The sequence below is a fragment of the Barbus barbus genome, assembly GCF_936440315.1.
Source record: "Barbus barbus genome assembly, chromosome: 6".
NCBI classification, from domain to species: domain Eukaryota; kingdom Metazoa; phylum Chordata; class Actinopteri; order Cypriniformes; family Cyprinidae; genus Barbus; species Barbus barbus.
The window spans coordinates 11733442-11754127 of NC_136734.1; the positions used below are offsets into that span (position 1 = coordinate 11733442).

Below are 20686 nucleotides of genomic sequence, written 5' to 3' on the forward strand. Positions count from 1 at the left end.
TAAAAACTACGCTCAGAATCGATCCAGAATCGTTGGACAGAGAATCGCGATGCATCGATCGATTGATCTTTTTTCTCCCACCCCTAATATATACATATACAGTGGGGCAAATTATTATTATTTGATACACTGCCGATTTTTCAAGTTTTCCCACTTACAAAGAATCGAGAGATCTGTAATTTTCATCGTAGGTACACCTCAACTGTGAGAGACAGAATATAAAAAAAATCCATAAAATCACATTGTATGATTTTTTAATAATTAATTTCCATTTTATTGCATGAAATAAGTATTTGATCACCTACCCAACCAGCAAGAATTCTGGCTCTCACAGACCTGTTAGTTTGTCTTTAAGAAGCCCTCCTATCCTCCACTCATTACCTGTATTAATTGCACCTATTTGAACTTGTTACCTGTATAAAAGACACCTGTTCATACACTCAATCAATCAGACTCCAACCTCTCCACTATGGGCAAGACCAAAGAGCTGTCTAAGGACACTAGGGACAAAATTGTAGACCTGCACAAGGCTGGATTGGGCTACAGGACAATAGGCAAACAGCTTGGTGAGAAGGCAACAACTGTTGGCGCAATAATCAGAATCAGAATGAGCTTTATTGGCCAAGTATGTTTACACATACAAGGAATTTGTTATAGTGACAGATTATTAATAATTAGAAAATGGAAGAAATTAAAGATGACTGTCAATCTCCCTCGGACTGGGGCTACATGCAAGATCTCGCCTCGTGGAGTATCAATGATCCTGAGAAAGGTGAGGGATCAGCCTAGAACTACATGGGAGGATGAGGTTGGAGAACACCTGACAAGAGATCAGAGACCATTTCCTTCATACAGAATCACTCCAGACCCTTTAGATTTTTTTTTTCTTGTAACTTATTTCAAAAAGTGATACTTTCATATATTTTAGATGCATTACATGTAAAGTAAAACATTTAAAAAGGTTTTTGTTTTAATTTTGATGATTAGAGCTTAAAGCTCATGAATATACGGTCAAAAATCAGTATCTCAAAATATTAGAATATTTATATTTGAGTTTCAATTAATGACCATCCCTACAGTATAAATTCTGGGTATCTCTTGTTCTTTGAAACCACAATAATGGGGAAGACTGCTGACTTGGCAATGATCCAGAAGACGAACATTGAAGCCCTCCACAAAGAGGGTAAGTCATAGAGGGGTCATTACTGAAAGGTGTTGCTGTATACAGAGTGCTGTATCAAAGCATGTTAAATGCAAAGTTGACTGGAAGGAAGAATTTGGGTAGGAAAAGGTGCACAAGCAACAGGGATGACCGCAAGCTTGAGAATAATGTCAAGCAAAGCGGATTCAAACACTTGGGAGAGCTTCACAAGGAGTGGACTGAAGCTGGAGTCAGTGCATCAAGAGTCACCACGCTCAGACGTCTTCAGGAAAAGGGCTACCAAGCCACTGAACCAGAGACGTCAGAAACGTCTTACCTGGGCTGTGGAGAAAAAGAACTAGACTGTTGCTCAGTGGTCCAAAGTCCTCTTTTCAGATAAAAGTAAATTTTGCATTTCATTTGGAAATCAAGGTCCCAGAGTCTGGAGGAAGAATGGAGAGGCACAGAATCCATATTGCTTGAAGTCCAGTGTGAAGTTTCCACAGTTAGTGATGATTTGGGCTGCCATGTCATCTGCTGGTGTTGGTCCACTGTGTTTTCTGAAGTCCACAGTCAATGCAGCCATCTACCAGGAAATTTTTAGAGCACTTCATGCTTCCTTCTGCTGACAAGCTTTATGGAGATGCTGATTTCATTTTCCATCAGGACTTGGCACCTGCCCACACTGCCAAAAGTACCAAAAGCTGGTTCAATTACCATGGTGTTACTGTGCTTGATTGGCCAGCAAACTCGCCTGACCTGTATTGTCAAGAGGAAGACCCAACAATGCAGAGGGGACCTGAAGGCCGCTATCAAAGCAACCTGTTTGCAGGCTTCCATTACACCTGAGCAGTGCCACAGGCTGACTGCCTCCATGCCACGCCGCATTGATGCAGTAATTCATGCAAAAGGAGGCCCAACCAAGTATTGAGTGCATAGAAATTAACACACTTTTCAGAAGCCTGACATTTGTTTAAAATATCCTTTTTTATTGATCTTATGTAATATTCTAATTTTCTCTGTGTGTGTGTGTGTGTGTGTGTGTGTGTGTGTGAGTGTGTGTGTGTGTGTGTGTGTGTGAGAGATCAAAGGAGGCTGTGAAAATTAATCTGCATTGTTAATCCTTTTGATCTTTCATTTAAAAAAATTTAAAATCACAAAAATCTAACCTTTCATTGGATAATAAGAATTTAAAATGGGGGGGGAAATATCATTATGAAATAAATGTTTTTCTCCAATACACATTGGCCACAATTAACGGCACCTTTTTATACAATACTTTTTGAAACCTCCATTTGCCAGTTTAACAGCTCTAAATTTTCTCCTATTATGCCTGATGAGGTTAGAGAACACCTGACAAGAGATCAGAGACCATTTCCTTCATACAGAATCACTCCAGACCCTTTAGATTCCCAGCTCCATGTTGGTGCCTCTTCTCTTCAGTTCACCTCACTCATTTTCTACAGGGTTCAGGTCAGAGGACTGGAATGGTCATAGCAGAAGCTTGGTTTTGTGCTCAGTGACCCATTTTTGTGTTGTTTTTGAGGTTTGTGTTTGGATTATTGCACGGTTGGAAGATCCAAACATGGCCCATTATAAGATTTCTAACAGTCACTTTTTGATTTTTTTATCTGTTGGTATTTGACAGAATCCATGATGCCATGTGCCTAAACCGGATGTCCAGGACCTCCAGCAGAAAGAGAGACCCACAACATCAAAAATACAGCAGTATATTTCATTGTACAGATGGGATACTTTTTATCTCTATGTTCACCAAACCCATCTTGAGTGTTTGCTGCTAAAAAAGCTCATTTTTTAGTTTCATCTGACCATAGAAGCCAGTCCCATTTGAAGTTCCAGTCGTGTCTGATAACTGAATATGCTGGAGTTTATTTTTGGATGAGTTAGGAGAATTTTTCTTGAAACCCTCCCAAACAACATGTGGTGATGTAGGTGCTGTTTGACAATTTTTGTTTTTAAAGGTTTTCTGACCCCGAGACTCAACTATTTTCTGCAATTCTCCAGCTGTGGTCCTTGGAGAGTCTTTAGCCACTCAAACTCTCCTTCTCACCGTGCATTAGGACAATATAGACACACGTCCTCTTCCAGGCAGTTTCGTAACATTTTATGTTGATTGGAAATTCTTAATTATTGCCCTGATGGTGGAAATGGGAATTTTCACTGCTCTAGCTCCAGCAATTTGTGAAGCTCAATTATCTTTTGCTGCACATCAGAAATATATTCTTTGGTTTTTCTCATTGTGATGGATGATTAAGGGAATTTGGGCTTTGTTTTCCCTCTTATTTATATTTCTGTGAAACAGGCAGCCATGGCTGGATAATTTCATTTTCATTTTTGTGAATTTTTAATATAAAAAAATAAAAAGGATGCAGATTAATTTTCACAGCCTTCTTTGATCATATTTAACAAGGGTGCCGATAATTTTGGCCATGAGTGTATATATAGACTGTTGACGTCACATGGCATTTTCACTGTCCACAAGATAAAAATGAATATAATATTGTCGTTATTTAAAATGCAGTAAATGGTTAAACATTTTTTGTCCTACATGGACCTTTTGTTATAAAAGCTGCAGTGTTATTCAATTTTTTTTTTTTTTTTCAGCCAATTCTCAAAATTGTCCTATGGTGTTACTGTCTCAAGCATGGTTCAATAAATTACAACTTTTATAAATGAAAAAGAAAAGTATAAAAATGTTAATAAATACCCCCGGCATAATTGTACAAATGTTTATTTTAGTAAATGGCAATAATTTTTTTCATCCATATATTTCTGAAAGCGTAGGAACTTAAAACATTTTGTCTCTGAAAACCATGTCCTCTGGTGTGACACCATATCCTGATTTTAAATCGGCCAATTCCAGAGAAAACTTTAATTAGTTGAAAGACTCATTCATAATCATGTTACTGAAGCCCCCTGTCAAGCCCATGACATGATCAGACGGTAAATTTTTGTCTCAGAGCTGTTCAAACATTTAACTTTTTTGTAACCACTACAAAAGTGTTACATTTTGTTGTCCTTTGGTGTGACACCCCTAAATTATATTTTTTAATTAAAAACTGCATGTTAAACTACAAAATCATGGAAAATTATGCAAATGTGTCTTGCTAACAGCTAACGACAGGTTAGCTTGGAATAGCAAGGTCATTAATTGACAGATAAAGGCTGAAACGTCCTATGGTGTGACAGAAAATGTCCTCCGGTGTGACGCCTGTACTGTCGCACCAGAGGACAAGGTCTCTTTAAAAAGCATTTTCAATAATTAAATACAATTTTTTTTAACTCCTTTTTATTATTTTTTGATCATTTTCAGTGTTCTTAAATGCAATAATTACATTCAACTATTTTCTGATGTTTTTACAGGAAACTTGCACTGTTATAAAGTGTCATGAAAATAAGCATAAAATGTGATGCTTTGTTTTTGAGACAGAAAGAATTGAGGGAGAGAAATTAGTGGAAGTGAAGAAAGAGGATATGGAAATATATAGAGAAAATTAACAGGGATCCATGCAGAAGGGAGGAGATCCTAAGAGAACAATGCAGAAAGTAAATACAATAAAAATGATTCCTTAAAAAGAGTAGCCATACATTAAAAATTAATTCACATCTTAAGTCAAGTCAATATTATTTGTATAGCGCTTTTAACAATGCAAATTGTGTCAAAGCAGCTTTACATCGGCTTGACATAAAGCTGGGTGGCTTTATATCAGCTTTACAGTATTTACTCGAAATAGTTTCATTCTCCTCTGGCCAGACAAAATCAGCAGTTTAAATCTAGGCTAAAGCTAGGCTTAATGAATATAGTTTGAATACAAATCATATTTAGGGGTGCCGCACATGCAGCGGGGGGCTAGAAGAGTTTCAGTAACAATGATTGATTAAGAGAGTGAATTTTGTTGATAAATTATTTTTTGTTTTGTTTAAAATACATGTTGATATTGTTTGTATCAAAATTAAACTTTCTCCTTTGACATGTTCAATATTAAATAGAAATAATTTAATAACTACCATTTCAGTCCTTTAGTGTGACGTAATGTCCTATGGTGTGACACATAAAAGAACCACAGATTTGTTTTTATCTCAAAATATCTAAAAAAGAAAAGAAAAAAAAAAACAGCTGAGTATTGCAATAGGGGAGATACAAATATCACTCAACTTAAAATTGTATAATTTTCAGTAGTTTTGAACGAATGACAGCAAAGTTTGTCTCGTTAAAGTTTGTCTTGAAATTGTCCAACAAGTCATGGGGGAAAATGTTCATTATAATTTCATATTAAATAAATAGCACTATATGAAAATAATTGCCTAACAATGAAGTTAAATCTCTCTCTTGCTATATCTCTCTTGTATTATTAGGATGTATTATTAATTTTTGCTATGTCACACCAAGAGCAGATTAGTAACTGATTACATGTAATCAGATTCCAAAAATTAAGTACTTGTAATTAGAGTAAGTTATAAAATGTTATAAAATACTCGTAACCAGACTAGTTACTTTATAGATTACATATTATTTACACAATAGCAATAAATTATTAATAATTCATTGATTCTCCCTAATTTCTCTTTTTCATCTTTTAAATTTATCTTTCTAAAATAGCTTACCAATTATATACTGTACATATTATATATGTATAGTCCAGTTTTGTGGACATTGACACAAAGATCAGTCATTAGTTAGGTGGCAACAGCATTTGACAACTGGATTTACAAAAATAATTTCAGGTTTAAGAAGTTTCGCAACATTGCATCAACTACTGACTAACACATTCATTTTTATTTGAGTTATTAATCTGCAGGTTTTTTAACCATGCATTATAAATTATAACTAATTAAAACGCACATATTCACGTTATTTGTTAGTTACATGTAATGCTTGCATTTCAAAACGTTTTGGCATCTAAACCTTATTCACCAAATATATTTACTTTAAGTAAATATATTTTAAAATAAATATTTCAATAAGTATCACATTTGCATGTTCACAGATTCTTTGATGTTGATTAATGATCACATGGCATGCAGATAAATAAAAATATTTAATCTTTTTTAGTAAGTGTTTTATTTAAAAGACTATAGAAATACAAAGACGGTTCACTCCTATAATTATGAATGGGAGAAACTGCAACTTGCAATATGGAGGAATAGTCCCACCTTTTAAAAGTGAAAGAGACCAATTTCCCATAGAAACCTGACTACACCAGCCAATGCACATACGCAGTCATAAGCACATTATGACTCCACATGCGCATTAGCTGGTCTAGCTAAGATTTTTAAACACTTTTTGAGCATAAGAAACAACATTCATGGGGCAATTAATTTCAGATTGTTGTTGCTGATTTGACATAATGTAACTTAATTGTGAGTTCAGCGAGCAGTTTTTGAGATTTCAGGATTCCCCCATTCATTAAGATTGGTCTTGTATGAGCTGCCCAGAGGCGTTGCAAATCTGGCCACCGAGTGAAGAGACTTTCCTCGAAGGGGACTTTGTTTTAAAATGATTTATTTTCTTTTGAATTTTTTATGATTTAATTAATTGTCAGCATTTCATTAAAGTCACAACCCCCCTGCAGTTCCTTTACGAACCCTAGTTTGGGAAACCTTAATTTAATATAATGGTTAATGCACTTCATGTTGTAAATTACAATGAATGGAACAATTTTTCTTACTCTTTGCATTTTTCCCATCATTATGGTACAAGATAATCCTTAAAGGTGTCATAGAATGAAAAACTGTCTTTACCCTGGCATATTTAAATAATAACAGTTCTGTACATGGAAATGACATACAGAGAGCCTCAAACACCATATTTTCCTCCTTCATATGTAAATCTCGTGATTAAAAAAGACCACTGAAAAACAGGCAAATCAGAACATAACACCGACTGTGACGCAACAGTCGGGATCACTACGCCCCCAACATTTGCATAAACCCGCCCTTGTTCTAAGCCGGCCGAACCATCAGAAGCTCTGCAGGTATTGTAAATAAACAAGCGCGGACAACAGCGAAAATAACAAAATAAATTTTATGTTCCAGGCCGTGCAGGGGGTGTGAAGTGCAGGGATGGGTTGGTGTCTGTATTCAGAAAGGCACAGAAAGCAAATAACGCGAACCACTAAAGGGACATGGTTAGCTCCTTGCTAGCGGTAGCCTGTTACAGTACATAAGATTTCACTCTCAGTAAGGAGAGATGAGGATGATGGCGAATGACTTACAGATCCTGAGCACCACTGACAAGCATCTGATCTTGCGAAATGTGTGGTAAGTACTGTTGCTCCATAATGTAAACATAGTTTGTGTGATCGCGTCTCTTGAAAGTGAAACTATAACGCGATCGATGGATCGTTCAAAAGCAGTTTCAATGCCTCGCATATTAATAACGGCTCCCTGATGCCCGCGTTTTATAATACAGTATAATTACCCGACGATATAACTGCGAGAGAAAGTATTTAAATATATATTTTCCACCCTGTGCTTCCTTCTTGCTGATGAGCCGTACTGTGAAACAGCCAATCAGAGCAGAGCTCAACATTGAGCAGCACTGTGAAACAGCCAATCAGAGCAGAGCTCATTATTATTCATGACCCTGCCAAATAAGCCAATAACAGACCATTTCATTCTAGGGAGAAATCCTAGGGTTGGAAATGGACATGTAAAATCGTTTCTGGAGATTTTTTGCCCTTACCTAAGCCACATACCTTCTGTGTAGATATCAGAGAACAATTTAAAATACTGTATCAATGCATTCTATGGCACCTTTAAATTAAAATGAAATCAATGTGATAAATGAGTTAAATCAAAATTAATCTAAAAGTAATATGATTATATTGTGTAATGTAACGGAATACGTTACTGACTAAAATTTTGGTCATGTAATCTGGAACGCATTACAATTTGTAAGTAATCTACCCAGCTCTCACGCCATAGGACAAATTTATGGTACAGTTCAGTAAAAATGTAAAAAAATTAAAGCAGTGAAAGAATTGAAGGTAGTGACCCTTTATATTTTCTCAAAGATCAAACTTCACAGTACATAAATATATGCATTTATTTGTCAAAAAAGGTTTTTATTTTATTATAATTTTTTTTACAAAAAAAAAAATCTTTACTGCCTATTTGTCAACTACCCATATGTGAAGAGTTCAGATGCAAAAGCCTCTAAGTACATTTGACGTTTTTCTTTAAAATTAGCATTTCTTTCTGGTAGTACTGAATGGGTTGAGGCTGGGATTTAGTGCATTTGAAGTGAAAGTACTAGATTAACATATACTATGTGTGGAAAGCATTCACTCAGCATCGTTATCTCATATATCATCTTTGACCAAGATGGCTTTTATAGGCTTTTGCACTGGAACTCTTCATATACAGTATATCTCCATATCCTGGAGAGCCGCAGCCCTGCAGAGTTCAGCTCCAGCCCTAATTAAAACTCACCAGCCTGTAGCTTTCAAGTAACCCTTCAGACCTTGATTAGCTTGTTCAGTTGTGTTTGATTAGGGTTAAAGCAAAACTCTGCAGGGCTGCGGCTCTCCAGGACCGACGTTCGCCACCCCTGATGTATGTATATAACATAAAACATTGACAAAACAATGTCAGTCCTGGTGAATACCTGTGTTAATGGTGATTGTATCGTTGGTAGAGGTGGTGCTCATATTGATGACGGAGTGATTTTGGCCCCTCACTTCTCCATTTTTGTGCATGTGCTCCACATCCCGATGAGGTGGTAGACTTGTGGGTGTGGGGTTTGTTATATCCACTGTAGGAGCTGGAGCAGAGATGAGTATATCAATATATCATCTGTATTACTTTTCTGAACTACCCTGTTATACCCTGTTATTGTATACCCTACAATCTTTAATTACTGTGTTTTTAGTTACTAAAATTTTTCACTCGTCAATGCCTTAATGTAAATAACACACAGTCATTATGTATATTATTATTGGATGGTACTGCTGCAATGTTATAGTATAATCATGTGTTTAATCAGGGCTTTGAACCTGTTCATGGAAGGAAAACAAAAAACGTAAACGAAACAAAATTTTGACAAGAACATAACCAGAAACAGAAACAAAATCAAATTTAATAGTTCCAAACAGAAAAGCTTTTCTGAAATGGCCATTAACCTGTTAATAACGTTATTTTATCGTTCCATTTAGTATTTTAATGTTGCAGTCAACCAGTCACAAATTCAAATAGTATGACCTCTGCAAATGTGACATTGATGCATCCAACTACTGAAATGCCACAAGGTCACATCACGCACCTGCATCGCTTGTGTGAATGGAGCAAACAGAATCAAACCATATACACAAAGGAATACGTAGGCCTAAACACTAAATTAATTTCACTTGAATCATCAACAGATTAACAAAACAAAAGAAAGAATTGTGCTGAGTTTCTGTTGTGACATGCTCCAAAGTTCACGAAACTGAGAGGGCAGAAATTAAGCATCATGCTTGTTTTCTTTATTTTGCAGAAGTTTTACAATTTCAATGAAGTTTTACAATTTCAATGTTTCAATGATCTGTATGACCATAAATTATGAAGTAACAGTTTCCTCTCTTAGAAGGGAAAACAATGCTGTGTTCACGCCAGTGCCTCGCACACACATAATTTTTTTTTTGCTAACCTGACATCGCAGCCTGTTCATTGCCACAACAAATAATCTAGCGATTATCGTCAATTTGATTTCACAGATACCATTTAAACTAAACTGAGCTAGACAATGACATCACTGCATTCAATAATGAAATGCCTTTAACTGAAAATTGAGTGTTTAATCTTATTATTATACATTACTGACACTCTATCCTCCAATTTGATACTGTTAAGTGCTTTGACACAATCTGTATTGTTAAAAGCGCTATATAAATAAAGGTGACTTGACTTGGCAAAATACAGTTAAAGAAACATAAAAAGTTGCACTGCTCAACTTAAATAGTCCATGGTAAAATCTCTTGTAATTTCTACAATTGGGTGGGAATTAAACACCCCTTTCTGCTGATTGGTCAGTCGAAAATCAAACCATTATCATTTCTTCCGCAGTTTCACGAGGCAGAATAATAGTCCACCACTGCTGCAGTTAAATGGATTCTTAACTTTATTGCAACAAGATTTCATCTTTTTTCATCAAACAAACAGACTAATAATAGCTCGACACAACTTGTACCAGGGCAGAGCCTAGACAGGGCTTTCTTCTATGTAGATATAAATTCTATTCTTTGCATCAGCTGGGCATGGCAGGGTATGATATGAAGTCTGTCATAGCCTACCCTGCTCACCCAGTAAGTCTGTTTGTTTAATTAATTCATTCATTCATTCATTTAAAAATAAATATTTTAAACACTAAGACAAAAAGGAAAGAATAATAAATTGGCTTGGGTATATATAGGCTTATAATGTTCATGCAAGAACTGTCATTCTGACTGACAACCGGAGAACAACAGATATTAAATGGCCTACTGTTAGAATTTAATAATGTAGTCTTGTGTTTTATTAAAATTGCTTATAATTGATATCTCAAAAGGATATGCGCTTGTGCGCGGTGTGACTGCAATGCAAGATTTTCATAAAATATAATAACTTTCCATTTTGGTTTGTTTCTCACCAAACCCTACAGTATACGTTCAGAATGCTTGGAATATTGGCCTATGCCACGAGATGCATAGGATTATTTTATGATAGATATGCATCCACTTCACACAAAAAAAGAATAGAAAAAATTAAAGTCACCATTCTCTGTCATTAAACTGACAAGTGTGAGCAGGACATTTTGTGTTGTAATAAGCCTTTAGAACAACATTAAGGTGAGTAGTTATACTCTAGTTCACAGTTCCAATAAATTGCGATAGGTTAAATAAACTCAATAAGCAGACAGACACGACTACAGTTAAGTGCAGACCACTATTGAAGTGCATAGGAAATAAGCAGCAGTCATATTTAAAGCAGTTTAAATTAATAGAGTACTGATATTCACTTGAGTTTTTTTCTACATCGAGGGGAAATAACTTAATATGCTGTCATTGTCGAATGGTAAAAATTATTTTTTTTATTTGTGTAACATTGCATTCAAAATAACTACTAAATGTCATGCCTTTAGCACGTCTCGGTCAGTCGGTCTCCTTGAGCATCTTTCCCATGCCACAAATATGAACCACAGCGAATACTTGTCTTTTAAAAGGCTTCATTTAGATTATTTGATGTTAAATGCATCATATAAGTCACTTTGGAATAAATCACAGCATGTATCATGATAAAAAAAAAGATGAAAAAAATACAAATAGCCAATAATACAGTAGAAAATACAGTAGGCTATGGAAAATTGTTTCACGGACCCCCTGTCATTTTAAGAGCCGCTGGTCTCGACAGAAAAAAGCTGTGTCTAGGCTCTGCCGAGTTGTGTCGAGCTGTTGATTGGCCTGTTTTTTTAATGAAAAATATGAAATGTAGTTGCAATAAAGTTAAGAATCCATACAACTGCAGCAGTGGAGGACTATTATTCTGCCTCACGAAACTGCGGAAGAACTGATGGCACGTTTTGATCTTCGGGTGACCAATCAGCAGAAAGGGGTGTTGAATTCCCGCCCAATTGTAGAAATTGAATATTCAAGCTGTTTATAAATTTTTCTACCCTTGAACGAAAAACAAAAATTTAAGCCGTTTTCTCATTTTTATACTTTCAATATTAAATTGCCATTACTAAATCAATATTAAACCATGCCTTCTTTCTTTGCGTGAACATTTGGGCGGCATTACGCAAACATTTCCACATCATGACGTAGACGTGGGGGTGTGTTTGAAAGAGGCGTTTTAGGGGGACGTGGCAGAGTCTTAACTTTGATAAAGAATATCTCTTTGGTTTTGAGACTTTAGTCTTTGCAACTTCAGGGATCTTATCTATGCACAATCAGCTTGTAACACTCCAAAGAGAAAGGAAAACATGAAATCACATCATATGACCCCTTTAATTCATTCAAATTTATTCTTAAAATAGCCTCATGAAATGTTTTCTTTTTCCTCAGAAATTCTGTGTTGTGTATCTAGTTATCAAATCAAGTCAAGTCACTTATTTATATAGCGCTTTTAACAATACAGATTGTGTCAAAGCACTTAACAGTATCAAATTGGAGGATAGAGTGTCAGTAATATATAATGATAAGATTAAACAATCAATTTTCAGTTAAAGGCATTTCATTATTGAATTCAGAGATGTCATTGTCTTGCTCAGTTTAGTTTAAATAGTATCTGTGAAATCAAATTGACGATAATCGCTAGAAATTAAGTGTCCCCAAATGAAATGAAGTCTAAAACATCAATTTAATTTATCTTTAAATGATTGAAAATAAAACTTTATTTTGGCAAATAAAGGGGATTTACTATTAAAATCAAAATAAGGAAGAAATGTTTGATCATTACTTTAAAAATATATATTTTTTATTAAAAATTTGGCGGAGGCGGCCGCCTCATAATTCTCTATGCAGGAAAAACCTTGTATTCATTATAGTGATATATCGCATTACCGATTGCCGGCACGTCTAAATTATAATAGTAATATATTACTGTCTTATGGATAACAACAATAATAATAAATATAGCTGCAAGCAGCGATTACCGGGGTTCAAGCATTTAAGGTGGTCTTGGCCAACCTGGATGTATGACTGACAGTTAAACACATCCAAAATGGAGAATAGCCTTACAGACACGCAACTTACACACACACACATTTTGTTGCAGAGATATATATTTGAAGTAAATGATAAGGTGACAATACTTATTGCAAGTCTTCTCTTTTTAAGAATTTATTTGTCATTTTCAGGTTTTAGTGTAATCATAATCTGGCATAATTGTAAAAAAAAATGATAGCTACAGAGTTTCTGCAGGATTTTTAAGATCAAATTTAAGACTTTTTAAGACCAGCACAAATAAAAATAATAGCATATAAGCGGGGTAGGGCAATGTCTATAGTACCATATTAAACTGTAAAACGACTGCCAAAAGCATTCAGATACAAGTTTTCACAAAAACTAAAAGTTTTATAAAATGATAAACATTTCAGCCTTTAAACCATTTTTAAGAAAATGGATAAGTCAAAAAAATTATATCTTGATATTTTCTGGGATTTTATCGATAACAATAATTAGACGATATTTTGCTGAGTGTGTTATTGTGCTGGTATCTAAAAGATTACCATGGACAGCTGACTCCTGAATTTTTTTTATATTCTTCATATTCTGTGTGGTCAGTTCACGTCAGTGATAGAAATGAATTTTTCCAATAAGTTTAATGGGCATTTTTACCTTTAAGACATTTTTTCTAAAAGTGTGCATCATCTTTTGAGTCAAATTCTTGCATTTGGGCTGTTACCAAGTAAATTAAATCAGTATCAAAAAAATGCATCTTTGCAATGCATCTGAAGTGGCAGTTAGATGTATTTACACACTCTTTATTGCAGCTCAGAGGGACATAGAATTCTAACCTGCAGTTACAAATGCATAAATAATGTTTTGATATTTGAAACATTGAAAACTGGTGTTTGAAATTATTTTAAAAAATGAAGATACTTTAAATGTGAAATTAAAACCGCCAGCAGGTGGCAGCGAGTCACTGTTAATAAGTGAGTCATTGCGATTGAACGGAATCGTTTAAAAGGTTGATGCATTCAGGAATGAATCACCGTCATGTTGCTCAGAGACGCGAAACAGCGCTGGGGCTGTTTGGAATTATTTTTGTTGTAGAAATAGAGCAAAAGCAGGAAATATGGTGTCCAAAACGTAAGTCTATTAATTTTAACTTCTTGTTTATTGAACTGTTGCATAAAATCAAAATAACATTTGTAATCATGCTGACTTTTGAAGAAAAAACTCTTGGCACTCTTCGTGTGATATTAACTATATGAAATAATATGCCTTATACATTTTCTGCCCCCATATCTTAAATTATGTGATCATTCTAAATGTATTTTAATAGACTGAATCGTGCAGTGAAACTCGTACGCGCACTAGTTTGACCTATGTTAACTGATTCACTCTCTGCCAGCAGGTGTCGCATTTGGCTGAAATATAACGGTTTTCCCTACACAAAGCAGCGCAGCACCGGACTTTTTTAATGAAATCAACCTTTTGACGTTTAATCATCATATTCAGCCATATCACAATTCTGGACTTTCTGTCTCCAAATTTAAGACTTCTTGAAATCATAATTGAGATTTTCTTGTACAATTTAAGACTTTTTAAGGCCTTAAATTTGATTTAGTTTTTTTACCGGAAACCCTGTGATATGTCTGTATGAACAAAATGGTAAACTTTGACTAAATGTGATTTCAAATGTTATAACAGTGATTTTATAATATCTAAGCATGAATCCATCAAACCTATGAGCAGTACTGTTTAAGTTAGTTCATTGGTTCTCAAACCTCTCCATGAAGTACCCCCAGCACCACACATTCTGCATGTCTCCCCATATCTAATACAACCACTTCAGGTCTTGCACTCTCCACTAATGAGCTGATGAGTTGAATCAGGTGTGATAGACGAGGCAGACATACAAAATGTGCAGGGCTGGGGGTACTCCAGGACAGGTTTGAGAGCCACTGATACCCCTTTTCCACCAAAGCAGTTCCAGGTGCTAGTTCAGAGCCAGTGCTATTGCCGGTTCTTAGTTAGTTCGACTGGCGAGCCCTTTAAGAACCGGTTGCTTTTCCACAAGTTAGAGAGCCAATACAGAGCCAGGTCTTACGTCACTGAATACGTTTCATGTTTCGGATCGTATAAATTACAATTTCTCATACAACACTTAACCTTTATAATTATTATAGTGTTATTTTTTGGCCAATCTCCATGAAACTTTGCATGCTTGTTAAGAGTCATCTGACATGTTTTCAACAAGTTTAGTAAAGTTTTGAGTTTTCGTTTAGATTTTATAGGCTTCTGGGTATATTTGGCCACACCCCTTTTTAATGACCCTGTTACAGCTAACCAAAGGACAAAATTCAATATTTTTTTGATAATTATTGATCTAGAGAGTTCAGAGAATATTACTACAGTGGTTTGATCGAGATTGAGCAAAAAAAACTGAGATTAGTTTGCAAAAGTAGGTTTTAAACATAATTGAGAATATTTCATAAACGACTTGATTGACAGCTTTAGTCCCAGAGGCAAAGTTACTCAGAATGAGGAGATCTATCATATGATATGAAGATCTAGTGTTTGTGTGAATATATGAACATGTTCTACATATTGAGGTAATTTTCTGTAGAAATATCGTTTTTTATAAGGCCTTTTTCACTGTTATAGCGCCACCTATGGTTCAATCTCCATGAACCTTTGCATGCTTGTTAAGAGTAATTATACATGTTTTCACCCCAAGTTTTGTAAAGTTTTAAGTTTTTATTTAGGTTTTATAGGCTTTGGGGTATATTTGACCACGCCCCTTTTCTAAATGACCCCCGTAAAGGTAACCAAAGAACAAAATTCAAAATTTTTTTGATAATTATTGATCTAGAGAGAATATTACTGCAGTGGTTTGATCGAGATTGAGCGAAAAACCTAGGACTAGTTCACAAAGTAGGTGTCATCACATATTTGCGAATATTTAATTAACGATTTGATTGACAGTAATGGTTCTTGAGGTAAAGTTGCTCATTATGTGGAGACCTATCAAATGATATGCATATTGTGTGGATGGGTGAAACACCACGTGATTACAGAGCCAAAAAAATCTCGTTAGCGCCAACTAACTTTGATTTCTTTCAAAATTCTTACAGACCTTTAGGGCCATGGGTAAAACATGCCCACCGAGTTCCATTCCAATCAGCCACCATTAACCTTGTCTAATAGGTGCTCAAAATTCATTGGCTGATGGCGGCCATGTATTTTGAGATACGCCAATATGGCACATTGGACAAAGACACTGCATACCAATTTTCAGGTCAATTGGACTAACGTTTAACTAGTTATAGCCATTTTAATGTTTTTTTCCATTTTATAGCGCCACCAAGTGGCAGAGCTGAACATTTTATCTGACCAGAGATTGAGCTCTTACACATGTGAACCGAGTTTGGTGAAGATATCTCATTTTGTTCACGAATTATAACCTTTTTCGAAAAATTGGCCCTCAGCTTTCGAACGTTTTGGCGCCCCATTGTGACAGAGAGTTGAAATTTCAACTTTTTTTTTATATTTATTGATATTCACTGTCCAGAGAATTTTTCTGCACTGGTTTGGTTCAGATTGAGCGAAAAACCTAGGACTAGTTCGCAAAAGTAGGTTTTGGACAATTTTGCTGAAAAACCGTAACTCGCAGCGCGAATCTGATTTTTTAGGCTTTTGTCCACCTTGACTCAAGGATTCCAAGGATTGTTTGTCTACGACAAGCGGTTTAGGAGCTATGAGCGATTTCGCATTTTTTGTTCGCTGTAGCGCCCCCCCATAGGCCTATTGGGGCGAGTCTTTGCGCCTGAGTAGCGAGCCAGACTACTACCTTCTGACAAAGTTTCAGCTCTATAGGCCTTACGGTTTGTTCTGCACGATCAGTTTTAGGGAAGAATAAAAATAATAAAAATCCTAACAGTTACAATAGCCTTTCAGCACTTCGTGCTTGAACCCCTAAAAAATCCTAACAATTACAATAAGGTTTCAGCACTGCGTGCTTGAACCCCTAAAAATCCTAACAGTTACAATAGGGTTTCAGCACTTCGTGCTTGAACCCCTAATAATAATAATGAGATGTAGAGACACTAATCACAACTAAAGGGAAGACTGAATCCAGGAACAAATTAATGCAAAGCCTTCTTTTTACTGTTCAGTTTGGTCACTGAAAAGGGGTTGAAGCTCTTAAATTTACTCTCAAAGTGATTGAAGCATTTAACTTAAAAATGAACATAATCTTCCCAACTATGACAATGCTATGATTGTTTGACAATCATGAAAACGTTTTGTCATTTGGAAACAACTGTCTTACAAGTTTGGGTTTTTAATGAAGCTAGGCAAAGCTAAAAGAAACTGTCTCTCACATACAGTGGGGAAAAAAAATGATTTGATCCCTTGCTGATTTTTTATGTTTGCCCACTGACAAACAAATGATCAGTCTATAATTTTAATGGTAGGTTTATTTGAATGGTGAGAATAACATAAAAATCCGGAAAAACTGATCCTCTATCAATCAGCAAGATTTCTGGCTCCCAGGTGTCTTTTATACAGGTAAGGGGCTGAGATTAGGAGCACTCTCTTAAAGGGAGTGCTCCTAATCTCAGTTTGTTACCTGTATAAAAAGGCAGCCTGTCCACAGAAGCAAATCAATCAACCAGATTCCAAGCTCTCCACCTTGGCCAAGACCAAAGAGCTGTCCAAGGATGTCAGGAACAAGATTGTAGACCTACACAAGGCTGGAATGGGCTAAAAGACCATCGCCATGCAGCTTGGTGAGAAGGTGACAACAGTTGGTGCGATTATTCGCAAATGGAAGAAACCCAAAATAACGGTCAATCTCCCTCGGACTAGGGCTCCATGCAAGATCTCACCTCGTGGAGTTTCAATGATCATGAGAACGGTGAGGAATCAGCCCAGAACTACACGGGAGGATCTTGTCAATGATCTCAAGGCAGCTGTGACCATAGTCACCAAGAAAACAATTGGTAACACTATGCCGTGAAGGACTGAAACCCTGCAGCGCCAGCAAGGTCCACCTGCTCAAGAAAGCACATGTACAGGCCCATCTGAAGCTTGCCAATGATTCAGAGGAGAACTGGGTGAAAGTGTTATGGTCAGATGAGACCAAAATCGAGCTCTTTGGCATCAACTCAACTCGCCGTGTTTGCACGAGGAAGAATGCTGCCTATGACCCAAAGAACACCATCCCCACAGTCAAACATGGAGGTGGAAACATTATGCTTTTTTTTCTACTAAGGGGACAGGACAACTGCATCAAAGGGACGATGGACGGGGCCATGTACCGTCAGGGACAGGGCATTGAGAATGGGTCGTGGATGGGTATTCCAGCATGACAAAGACCCAAAACACATGGCCAAGGCAACAAAGGAGTGGCTCAAGAAGCAGCACATTAAGGTCCTGGAGTGGCCTAGCAAGTCTCCAGACCTTAATCCTATAGAAAATCTGTGGACGGAGCTGAAGGTTTGAGTTGCCAAACGTCAGCCTCGAAACCTTAATGACTTGGAGAGGATCTGCAAAGAGGAATGGGACAAAATCCCTCCTGAGATGTGTACAAATCTGGTGGCCAACTACAAGAAAAGCCTGACCTCTGTGATTGCCAACAAGGGTCTTGCCACCAAGTAATAAGTTATGTTTTGCGAAGGGGTCAAATACTTATTTGACTCATTAAAAAGCAAATCAATTTATAACTTTTTTGAAATGCGTTTTTCTGGAATTTTTTTTGTTGTTATTCGATCTCTTACCTACCATTAAAATGATAGACTGATCATTTCTTTGTCAGTGGGCAAACGTACAAAATCAGCAGGGGATCAAATAATTCTTTCCCCCACTGTACACATACACACAGAGAGAGAGAGAAAGAAAGAGGGAAAATATTAACTTTTGCTGCTTTTTAGAACAGTCTAGCATTAGAAAAGCTACTATTTATATTATATATATATTATATTATATTATTTATATTATATTATATATATATTATTCGGGCAAGAGCCCTAGAGGGCACAGGCAGAGGGCTTTTAAATATTCAATTAGGATGTGCGCACATTTTACAAATTCATTCCTTCGGTTAACTAAATCATTTGCATGATTTACTAATTTGTTAGTCACGATTTACTTTTTTTCCAAGCATGTCATATGCAAGGCTCTGTAGAATCATATGATCCAAACCAAGCTTTGTCAATATGATAGCAAAACGAAGTATGCTAAATTGCAAACGGATTTGGATATCTTGAATGGTGTTGCCATTAGGGGTGTGCCGAATATTCGGCCACCGAAAATTTTCGGCCAAAAATTGCCCAAAAGTGCATGTTCGGTTTTCGGCCGAAAGACTCATCACCGAAACAATACGGCCGAAAACAATGAAAAGTACACTCGGTCTCTGCACACTGAGTCCGAAATTTTCGCATGCGTTTTTTCGCATTCGCAATCTTAAAAATTTGTCACGCACAGAGACCTTGCACACTGAGTCCGATGCGTTTTAATTAATCCGTTGCGAAAACATTCGCAAAAATATACAAAATGTCTTCAAGCAGTGAGGATGATTTTGTTGTCCTCTCTCTTTTTAAAAAAAGAAAAAGAAAAAGGAAATATTGGGTCCTCTTATCAAAGAGCAGCGGGATTATCCCGAGAGATTCAAAGTTTATTTCAGGATGTCAGTGCCTCAGTTTGATACTTTGCTAGCGATACTGAATCCACATATTAAAAAGAAGACCACCAATTTCCGTGAACCAATTTATCTAGAACAGAGACTGTCTGAGGTGTGCATATACCAACAGACAGACACACACACACACACACACACCGAACTGCGGCATCGGAAAGGTGCGCGCCAGGCATAAATAAAATAGGCTACAGCAGTTCTTTATATTCTGTATCTTTGTATTCCGCAATTTGTTTGTCATAAAGTGCTCTGTGCTGCAAGACGAAGTGTATTAATTTGTCTGACACTATTTTGGCTTTCGCTTGTACGGTGGCTCTGAATTGTCAAAACACCTTCTCAAAGCATCTCAAAATGCTTTATACGGATGCGAAAAACGCAAAAAATTTAACCCGATCCGAATTTTTTTTTGACGGACGAAAATTTCGGAGGCAGTGTGCAAACGTGATTGACAAAACGTGAGGTCGTATTTATTTTTCAACGTGCGAAAATTTCGGACGAAAAATTCTGACTCAGTGTGCAATGGCCTTTAGAGTCTGTCAGCACACGTTTCACTGAGATCTATTCGGATCCTCTACACTTCATCGCGACTGTACTTGATCCGCGTTATAAAGACCATTACTTGGATGCAGAAATAAAGCAGCGCGCACGAGAAATGATCCAGGCCGCGATGGATGCGGAGAACCCGCGTGGAGACGGAGACGGAGACGGAGCAGCGCACGGAGCAGCGCACAGCGCAGGAGAAGGAGATCAGAGCACAGAAAAAAAGACTCGTCTCTCTGCACCAGATGAGGGGCATGCACCCTCGTTGTCAGTGAAATCCTGCAAGAAAGTGCCTCAAATAATAGGTAGACTATTCTGTTCTTAGGCTACTATATATGTGACTATAAGATTGCAGCCATATTTCTGCTAGATATTTTTTTTATTTGATAAAAATGTTTATTTATGCACTGGCCCTATTTAAATACACTCTCTCAAATCTTTCTCAAATGTCAGGCAGATGACAAGCTCAACAGCTAGATGGTTATCTGTCTGAAGTCCCCATCCCCAGAAGTGATAACCCTCTTGCCTACTGGAGAAATAATCATCTGACCTGGCAAAGATTTCACACAAGTTGTCTGCTCCGTGCACAAGCACTGACAGTGAGAGACTGTTCAGTGCAGCAGTTCATGTTCTCGATGAGAAGAGGAACAGACTTCACTG

At 36.6% G+C, this 20686-nt stretch overlaps 1 protein-coding gene across 2 annotated transcripts in view; it reads right to left on the reverse strand.

Moving 5' to 3' along the window:
* LOC306870865 (zinc finger protein-like 1) overlaps nt 1–20686 on the reverse strand; it is a 67136-nt gene that overhangs the window by 16975 nt on the left and 29475 nt on the right. For both annotated transcript variants that reach the window (XM_079418337.1, XM_079418338.1), the window contains exon 6: nt 8772–8927. In XM_079418337.1, the coding sequence (XP_079274463.1) occupies nt 8772–8927 (156 nt within the window). The remainder of the gene's footprint in view (nt 1–8771; nt 8928–20686) is intronic.